We start from the raw sequence: 9,974 nt of genomic DNA on the forward strand, positions 1-9,974 counted from the left end.
CTTCACACAAAAAATGTTATAAAATAAGCATACGGAGTTGAGAGATAGACCTTAATCCCATTTGCTTTGCAAATCTATATACACAAAATCAGCCCCTTAAAACTTTGAAGTGTTAAGTTTGAAAAAATTCAATGAATAGAAGATTGTTGGGAGTGGAATAGATTGGCACAAAAAGCTAAGTGTGAGGAGGGAGGGACAAGCAGTAAAAATGAAAGTGAAACCTTCTGAGCAGAATACCCCACAAGTCTTTGGATTTTTTTTTGTCTAGCCTGAGGTTTATCATAATATTCTTTCCTTGGAGGAGAAAACTTGTAATGGCAGCAGACCGTAAAATGAGACCAAGTTCAGGAATAATTTGATGAAGTTGCTCTACTTATGGGTAAGGCGAGTATGCCTGCAAATTATTTAGACATCATGATTTAAACATAGTAGTGATTTAAATTGTGATTTAAAGCCATTTGATTTAGATCAATTCCATCCTGGCTGTGTAAGAGCTTTTAACTGTCTGCTTCTGTTTTCACCCGCCTGTGATGGTGTCCTTCACAAACTAGGTTATCTTCCAGCTCACCCCTCCCAAATAGTTCCTAATGGAAGTTATTTGTCCCAGTCACGTCCTTTGGAATCCTCCAGTTGCTTCCCTCCATTCTGAAAACTGCCTGTCTATTTCTACTTCGCTGTGAAACTCCAGTTATTGGGGGGTATAGAAATGCAAAAAGCAAGTGCATGTGGTCTTGTTCTTTCCACTCTGTAAGAGGACTCTTTCTCTGCTTTCGTGATAGCAGCATTTACACGGAGGTTGAGAGCTTTTTTTAAGGCTTGTGGAAAGCATTTTTGGGAAAGTGTGGAAAGCAGGTTGCTTTGTGGATTTGAGCTTCATTGAGATCTTCCCCTGTAAAGCTTCAGTGAGCTGCTTTTCCTATTGTTCTCCTTGCCCAAAGGTAATCTTATCCTGGGGAGATTGAACCAAGTGATGTTGGGGGGTGGATTTCATTTCAGTGTGATAAGAATTTAGCAAAATTTGCAACATTCACCATGTTTCAGATGGAAGGAACTTGAGATTAAAAGAATTCAAATATTTGATAAATGGGTGGATTCATCCTGCCAGGCCCAGGACTTTGAACACTTTGCTTCTAAAAGTTTGAGTTTAAATCGTTGTGGATTTGACCATGTGAGTGCTTAGTTGAGAGGTGTCACCTCCTTTTCCTGACTGTTTTATGTTAGGCAGGTACAGCATGGCCATCTCTATGCTAGGAATGGCTTTATTATTGAATTTGGCTGATGCAGCCAAGTTTTGTTTGGCTTTTGAGAATTTTGTTTCCGTTTCTTTCACCATCTTCCACAAAATTCTACATATTTGGGAGAGAAAGAACTTGAAGTTTAATGGATTTGAATTTGGGAGAAAGTGAAACTGATGGTTTTTTCTGTGCCTTGTTTGAAACAACATTTTTTCCAGCTTAGCACAGTATAAAAGTCATTTTTTTCCAAGTTTTTCTGCCGAGCCAAGTTCACCAGTAGTTGGGTAGATTAGGCAGACTGGTGGAAGCTGGCTTCATCACCCGTATCTAAAGGCTTTGACTCTGAACCTGACTCAGTGGCAAGGGCGGTGCAGGTCACAGCCTCAAGACACAGTTTACAGGGAACTTAGACAAATTTGGAGTATGTAGGTCTCTTAGCAGCTTTTAGAGGATTAACCGCCCCTCCAAATTTGGAGGCCGCATGCCACTTTTTGGTGGCCAGGGAGAAGGGGAGGTCTGCTTCTTCAGCAGCTCTTAGTCCGAGTATGACATAATCTGGCTAGGCACAGATGGAAACAGGTTGCTCTTGAGCCTGTGCTGTTGTTTAATGCCCTTGTGAACAACCGCACATAGAACATTTAAGGTCACCCTCATGTCCTCAAACATAGGGCTTTTCGACTGAGTCCCTTTCTGCTAGTTGTCAAGTGTAGAGAAACCAGGTGAGGTCTGTGCATGCGTGAGCAAAGCGATTATGCGCCTTCTGGCTTCCACTGAAGCAGCATCCCCAGGACCACATCGAATGATGCAGTTTAGCTGGTCTAGAATGGGGCTTCTGGCCTCTTTCTGTGCCACCTCCACCCACCATGGGTTCACCTGTTCTGGCAATAAGAGACAGCCGTGTTTGTGCATGGAAAGGCCACATCTCCCTCTCCTCCTAACTTGCACGTACACTTTGTTGAGTGCAGCGCCTTAGGAGGATACATTTAATTACAGGTAGCTCAGGCTGGCCTGGGTCCAAATGGGCTGGCAGTTCCCCTTCCATTGTCCGTGCTTGGTAGGATGCCTTCCTCGCGCCTGCTGCCTCTCTCCCCACTTCTCTGTGCCTTTGGCTTCTGCCAGATGTCACACCGCCGCCGCTCCGACCTCCCGTGACTGATCTTGTTGTTTTGTTGGGTGCCGTTGTCACTGTGCCTCCCTCTAGCTGTAAATTCTGAAGGATTTCACGCTTCTTCCTAATCACCGTAGATATTTTAAATCAAACAGTGCAAGGCAAATTCCTCCTACCCTTTCTGCTATGTGTAACACCATGTGAACATGATCGCTGATTTTAAAAAAGTTTTTTACTCTGCTTCTTTAACCAGACATCCCTTGAGTTAAACTTTACTAATTGTACTTTTGAAAAAAGTGCCAAGTTAAGATTCTTGCAATTAAAACTACAGAATTGGCTGCTTCTTTTTCCATTAGACCTTGCAAAAGTCTCTTGGTAACCATATTTAAACCAGGTTCAAATCTTTGCTTGACCATAATGGTCCCCTAGCTGAACCTGCCTCCCACAGGGTTGTATCTCTATAAGGGCCCGCGCTCATCCATTCCGCCCTCCTAGCGAACCACTGGCAGTTTGCTTGTCATGCCCAAGTGTGCCCGGACACACTGTTCAAGAGCAGTTGGTGTACAACATTGCACTGTGTCCCTGTGCCCTTGAGGGAGGGCTGTGGAAAGGAGCCCTGCATAATAAAGGGGCACTTCCAGGGAATGGAAGCGTGGTGCTTCTGCATTGGGTGGCAGCCTTCTCTTCTGTAATGTGGAAGGGCTGCGGTTTGCTGGGAGAGCAACTGCTTGGCATGCAGAGGGCTCCAGGCTTGATTTCCAGTCCTCCAGGTAGGGCTGGGAAAGATTCACACGCTTGTGGAACCCTGCGGGGCTGTTGCCAACCAGTACTGACAGCCCTGGCTTAGATGGACAGCTTCCTATGGACCAAATTTGTGGTTTTCCCCACTCCACCGAACAAAGCAAATTAGGAAATACAAAATTTGAGGAAGGCTTGAAATGCCTTTTTAGTCTCTATCAACTAAGCATTCTTGATCGAATTGTTGCAAAGCTGTCAGGATCTAAGGCGCTTGCGTATCATTTGTGTATGTGTGCTTTGACATGTGACACCAGCTTAGGTAAAGTTGGTGTTTAGAAGCCATTCTTGTGGCCCAGAACCTGAGCCTCCAATTAGCGCACACCTTCAGTTTGCCAGCTTCTGCATGTGCAAGATGTTTAGGCGTCAATAAGGGGGTGTTAGCATGGGCTAATTAAATCAGTGACACTGGAGCTGCTTTTAGTCTCTGAAGTCCCTCTGAAGCAGTTCCTTGCTTCTCCAAGTAACATCTTTCCTTGCTACAAAGCTGATTGGTTCACTGTCTTACAGGAACTCATCCTGTAATTCAGAGGTGGACCACTTGTTTGTCTGGGGGGAGGTGCATTGCTTCACTGGCCTGCATCAGTCCCCCGCTGCATCTTCATGCATGCGGGGGAAGTGGCAAGGGACCCATGGGAGGTCACAGTAGCCCCTGGGGTGGCATATGTGGCTCATGGCTTACCCACCCCGATTTAGGTGGAAATAGGAGGGGGAAAGTCTGCATTGCCAGACTGGGAATAACTCTAGTCCCCCCAATAAAAATTGCTAGGGATGCATTGGATGATTGGAGCAGGGCTCTGGTGTTTGTAGCTCACAAGTCTTGCTTGGGGCTTTCTTTTCTTGCTTTTAGAATGTAGAAAGTATCGGAGGTCCTTCTTTCCAGATCTGTGTTCTTACTTCTTCTTCTTCTTCTGTGCAGACGCCTTACCATGTCAACCTCCTCCTGGCTGGCTATGATGAACAGGATGGGCCTGCCCTTTACTATATGGACTATCTTGCCTCTTTGGCCAAAGCTCCCTTCGCAGCCCATGGCTATGGGGCATTTCTAACACTCAGCATCCTTGACCGCTACTACAAACCAGGTAAGGACAGATTTGTTGGAGGGGCACCCCAAGAATTCCAGGTGCAGTCATCTTGCTGTCGCTCAGATTTCTAACCCTTATGGTGCTGTGTGAGCAGTCCCGCTCTATCAAGTGTTGGGCTGAAAGGGCAAAGCAGTGTTTATAGGTGTCTGGAGGCAAGCGAATGGCTTTCGCTCTCCTCTGGCCTCGCAGGAGCAGAAGATTCTCCAATTTCTGCCAATGAGGAGATTTCTGCCAATTTGCATGGCTTGTGCAGGTGTCAGAACTCATTTCTTAGTGCAGAATTATTATATTCTGTTTAAGGCAGTTTGGAACTATAGGTTTGAGTTACACCTCTGCCTTCTGGTGAAATAATATGAAAAATATGAAAGTTAGGGCTTTCTTAAGTGCCATTGATTTCAGTGGGACTTAAGGACAGCTAATAGCCTGCATCTAACCCATTATGTTCATTCCTGATCATGGGTTTTTTTTAAGAGCCATTGACTCTGTTCACATATAACAAATATTAAACTAGATTAATTTAATCTAGGGGACAAGCAACTGTGGGTGGCAATGAAGCTTCCCACATGTTAGGCACATGCACTTTCAATTGCAAACTTAGGAACTGCCCATGGTATGGTATTGGATTAACTCTGGGCTATGTTAACCCCTAACAATGCAGAGTTCAGGGTTTGGATGTAGCAATAACAAGGCAAGAACGAGGCATTCCTGGATTGTTGATTGAAAATGGAAGCATATCCTTGCCTGCTGCTGCATCACCACAGCTATAGCAGTAGGTTATGCTACTCACAGGTAACCATTGATTGCATCCCAGGTCACTGCTTGTTACTCAGCTAGTCCAGGGACACAGGCAAAGGAGACGGTTTGCAGCAGGAGCACTTGTCTTGGCTATGGGGTAGTCCTTGAGGTATGCCTGCCATTTGGGATTAGTGTTAGATTTCTGGTCTCCAGGAATCTGGGAGTAGTATTTCCTCCACATGAAGTAAAATAGGTGACACTAACTTACAGGAATTTAAAAAAGGAATTAAAAGTTGCATCTTGACTCCTGATCATCTTGGGCGCTGCTCTTATCCTGCTGTACATATATTAAGGTTCATTCAGTAAGCCAGTGGCAACCTTTTAATCTGCCTGAGGAACACAAAACCCCCCTTCAGGTTGCTTGAAAACTTTTCAAGGGAAGACGTAATGAATTGAGCTTCCTGCCGGATTAAAAAGAGCTCGTTTACCACCCTTCTACTTGCTTTGTGGGCTTTCTACAGGCATAGCCCATTCATTCCTAAGCTGCAGGAAAGCTGGAGGCTCAGGTTTTCTAAGACATTGTATCTTAATCTTGAATAGTGTTCAGCTCTTGGTATTAACATAAGACAATATTCAGTAGATGACCTGCTGGAGTGTGTACTCTGTGGCTATATTCAATAGTCAACAACTTTTGCCAGCCTTTTTGAAGGTACTGCCATCCAAATGTCATGGTGATGATTGGGGATGATGGATCTGTAATCCAAAACACCCACGGGGCATCATGTTGGGGCAGAGCAGTGGATGCAGTTTCATAATTGATATCCGCCGAAACAGTTTAAAATACTTGCATGCCAAATGTTGAGTTTTAATTTTGCACCCATAGTGTATCGATGTTTTTTTAAACTGAAAGCTACGTGGCAAAATTGGAACTCTTGATAAATGTTGAGTATTTGTAATCAACTATTGATTCAAGCTAACTTATCTGAAGAAGCCAATTTGATGCAAATTCTGCCTTGTTTTCAGGCTGCATTGCCACTGCAAAATGTCTTTGGTTGCCTTCCCTCTCCCTCGCCCCTCACCTCTCATTGGCGAAAGCAGAATTCTGTCCCCTGACCTAGCATTTACTCGCAGTTCACTGTCCCCAGCATGGGGAAAACCTTTTTTCTAACGCAGGAGAATAGCCGGGGCTCTTTGCACACGTGCCATCCCCATTGTTAAAATGCCGCACTCAAAGCCCAGCACTCCACCCCTCTGAGGGATTTGCAGCCGACCGCAGACAGATGGAGCTGATTTAAAGCAGTAATATGCTGAAGAAGGCTGAGCTGGCCGGACTCTTCCAGCACCCGAGCCCCTGGCCGTGGGAGGGAGGGTTCTGTCGGGCTTCCCGTTACGGTGGAACAAATCGATTTTCGATGGCTCGTTGGGCAAGAGTGCTGGGGCACAGGTGATCCCTCATACATCTGGAATGAGTTTTCGCAGAGCTGGGAAAGAGACTTTCGTTCCTTTGTACATGGCTGAAAAGCTGTTCGAACTCTGTAAAGGGTTTTGGGGCGGGGAGGGCAAGAGGCTTGGCTGCTAATCAAAGCTGTCTGTGCTGCTCTTTTTCGTTCCTCCTCCAGGTATCACCCGTGAAGAAGCAGTGGAGGTTCTCCAGAAATGTCTCGAGGAGGTGAGTGACCTGCCCCAGCCCGGGGGGCTAATGTTTGGCTGCCTTTGTTTGGCCTGGGCTTTTCCCTCTTTGGCTGTTGTACCTTCTCTCCTCTCACCCTCTGCCAAATAAAGATACAAATAAATAAATATTGCCAGAAGCAGCAATAAATAAAAAGCAGCCAGATGTGAAATTGGCTACTGGGGAATAAGCATTTTTCTCCCCATACCCATCCTAATTTGCTTCATGTTTTCCTGATAAAGCTTATATTACCCTGTCTGGAAATATTTCTTGTTCTTCCATTTTGAATGAAATTTCAGCTTCTTTCATTTTTAAAATTCAAATTACCAGCCCATCTGACTGGGGCTTCATCTGATTAATAGGTTTGCTACCCAGGTGGTGCTAAATTAAATACAATGTTGCAGTTACCTTGCATGGATGGGAGGGAGGCTGGCATGACTGCCAGAAAACCCCAGTGCAGGGAGCATAAAGGCAGTCTGTATATTGCTGGGCTCAACTCCAGGTGCTCCGGGGTGGAGGTGCTGTTTGTTGGACCAGAACTTCTCCCCAGGGATGGCAGTGTCTTCCTAAAAGGCCACCAGGGCTGTGAAAGCTGTCTTGTGGGCATGTGTTCTGCCAGACCACAAGCCCTGCAGGTGGCCACACTCCCCATGGTGGCCCTCTTGGCCAAAAATGCCCCGCCCCTGATTAGGACAAGCTGACTTTTGGTCTATCAGATCTTTATGTAAGGACCATACACCAATGCGGTTGGTTTAGAAAGTAGTATATAAATGTTATAAATGGTGAGCATGGTTGCTGTTATCCGTAATATGTGTCTATCAAACCTGTTCACATTCCATGAGGCTGGTATCAGAGCACAGCACAACAGGGAAGAGGAGGGAGAGCAGAGATTAAGGTCCAAGTTGCTTCTCAACCCAGTTTCTCCCACTCAGTTACTCCAGCAGCTGCCCCCTGACTCACCAAGAGGAAACAGGAATTTGGGGGGACCAGGAAGGCAGGGAATTGTTCAATTTTTAATTGTCACACTGATCTCAGTTCTCCTATGACCTTTTCATGGGTCCCTACTCTTCATATATTAAGGGACCAGACCAGGGGTTCCAAACATAGGTTCTAGTCTTGGCACCATCAGCCTATCTGTCCTTCCTAATTTTCATTTTTATTAAGGTGTTTAAATTATTTTACTGTGAGCTGGCACATTGCAAAGTCAACTGCTGTCCTCCCATGTCATCTTTGTTTGAGTTCAAAAGAGTGTTTTTTTCTTCTTCTGGAGCTCAGGTCCCTTCTGAGCCTTCCTTCTGTTCTTGACCCTGCTAACTTTCTTTTAGACTTCTAGCTTCCTTCTAGTAATGAATGTTTTGTGACTGGCCATGTCCATCTTAGCATTTTTTGAATACAAAACTCAAGTTTCCAGATGTTCCTACTGATCCTGAAAGGCTTGGGACCCCTTGAGTTGATGCTCACTCTGAGATTAGAACTAAAATTGAACGGCGAACATTTGGCCGCAGTCCCTTGGGCTTCTTAGGGGGGGAAGCAGCTTTGTTCATGCAGCAGAGAAATGAAATTGAAAAAGACAACTGAGGAGCTGCTCCAACTTTTGGATGACTTGCCGAAAGCACTGAACAAACTTTCCTTCCTCCTCCCACAGCTTCAGAAACGCTTCATCCTGAACTTGCCTTCCTTCAGTGCTCGCTTCATCGATAAAGATGGCATCCATGAAGTGACCGACATACCTCTCCTAAAATCAGTGTCCTGAGCACCTGTTCTTTCTCCTTTCTCCTCGGTTTGACATTTTGTACTTGTCTGCAATCCAGGGCTCTTGCCTTACAATTTGCAGACACAAATAAAAGTGGACTCTTACAACACTTTCTCTCTTACTCTTCCAGAAACCAACACATTTAGGGGCAGCATGCTTCTCTATGAATTAGGTCGATCTTCCTGGACCTGATGCCTTCCAGATGCATTGGGCTGCACTCCCCAGAGTCACGTGGAGGGCACCAGCTTAGGAAAAGCCAAATTGGCAAGACACATGGTTTCCCCTTTCAGGGGGAAGCCTCGCTTCTAGTGACACCGGCTAACAAGCCACTCTTCCACCAGACTAGTTTGGCTTTGCTTGATTGCTTAAAAAAGAAACACTTTTCACCCCTCCAAAAATCATTTTGTGTGAGAAAATCTGCTGCAATGTCAAGTCCTCTAGTTCAAAAGGCAGATAAATATTCATGACACAAAGAAAGTTGTCTCACAGAGTCAGATGGTCTTAGTCAAAATAATCTGTGCTGACTAGCAGTGCCTCTAGGTTCTCTCAGACCCAAGTCATTCCAGGTCTGCCTGAGATATGCTGGCACCTGATGTTGGGATGGGTAGCATATAAAACATGATTGGAGGGAGTTCGGAGAGCAGAAGGCACCTGTATGGATGAGGCACGGTCAGTGTCCAGCAGAGACGAGCACCACTGTGCCATGTCCCCGCATGCCCTCCCAGCTGCTCCCTCTTGAGAAGAGTCCTGTGCGTGCATGTTGTTTCTTTCTAGCAGCTGCGATGGTTGTGGGGCAGGATTCTGTTGATGCCAAAACCTTGGTTAAAAGGAGCAGTTTAGTGTTTTGGGCTCAGGCACCCCACCCCACCCACTTCAGGCCCTCTCTGTTGGGCAAGGGGGGTGTTGTTTGTTTTTTGTTTTTTTGCCATGGCTTCCATAGCAGTCATTTTGTGGTGGTGCTCAGGACAGTTTTCAAATTGCCAGATGGACCATCTGGCACAGGTCCCTGCTGTACAGTCCTAGAAAAAAATAGAATAATCACTCAGCCTTTATATGTTACAAAATCAAACTGGATGTTGAGCTTGATTGACTTAAGTCATCTGCAGGTGCTTCCTTCTCCCTTATGCCACACTGAAGTCCACCTTGAATAAGTGCTCTGGGGCTGGGAAGCCACAGAGAAGCACAGTTCTTGTGCAGGGACCTGACCCTCCTGGCCCATTCGGTATCTAACCAGGTGCTTGGGCTGCTCCAGCAGCACCACCGTGATGTTGGTGAAGCTTTAACTCCACCCTGCACTAAGATAGAGTCAAAGAAGATAACTCTTCAGCCAGTTCTATCTAGATGTCCTCCTCTATTATCATCATTTAATGTTTATTACATTGTGTTCATCCATTTTTTCTGGTGTGTGGGGAACCCACAAGCTCTATAATAGATCTTTTTTTTTTTTAACAAAAGCTTTTCCTCCTTAGCAGTATGCAAAACACCAAGTGTGGTATTTTGGTAGAGTGAATGCTTTGCAGGATAGATCTCCGGGTCAGTCCTTGAGGAAAGGCCCCTGTCTGAAACCTGGGAGGCTCTTGCCAGTTGTCCAGCT

General features: G+C 45.6%; 1 protein-coding gene across 1 annotated transcript in view; it reads left to right on the forward strand.

Moving 5' to 3' along the window:
* The window catches only part of PSMB2 (proteasome 20S subunit beta 2), a 29,620-nt gene extending 21,131 nt beyond the window's left edge, over window positions 1-8,489 (forward strand). Inside the window, exons 4-6 of the mRNA XM_044425102.1 lie at window positions 4,058-4,220; window positions 6,578-6,627; window positions 8,273-8,489. Coding sequence (XP_044281037.1) covers window positions 4,058-4,220; window positions 6,578-6,627; window positions 8,273-8,380 — 321 coding nt within the window. The 3' untranslated portion in view covers window positions 8,381-8,489. The remainder of the gene's footprint in view (window positions 1-4,057; window positions 4,221-6,577; window positions 6,628-8,272) is intronic.
* Window positions 8,490-9,974: the final 1,485 nt, after the last annotated feature.

Source organism: Varanus komodoensis, unplaced genomic scaffold (assembly GCF_004798865.1).
Source record: "Varanus komodoensis strain SLA01 unplaced genomic scaffold, ASM479886v1 scaffold15, whole genome shotgun sequence".
NCBI classification, from domain to species: domain Eukaryota; kingdom Metazoa; phylum Chordata; class Lepidosauria; order Squamata; family Varanidae; genus Varanus; species Varanus komodoensis.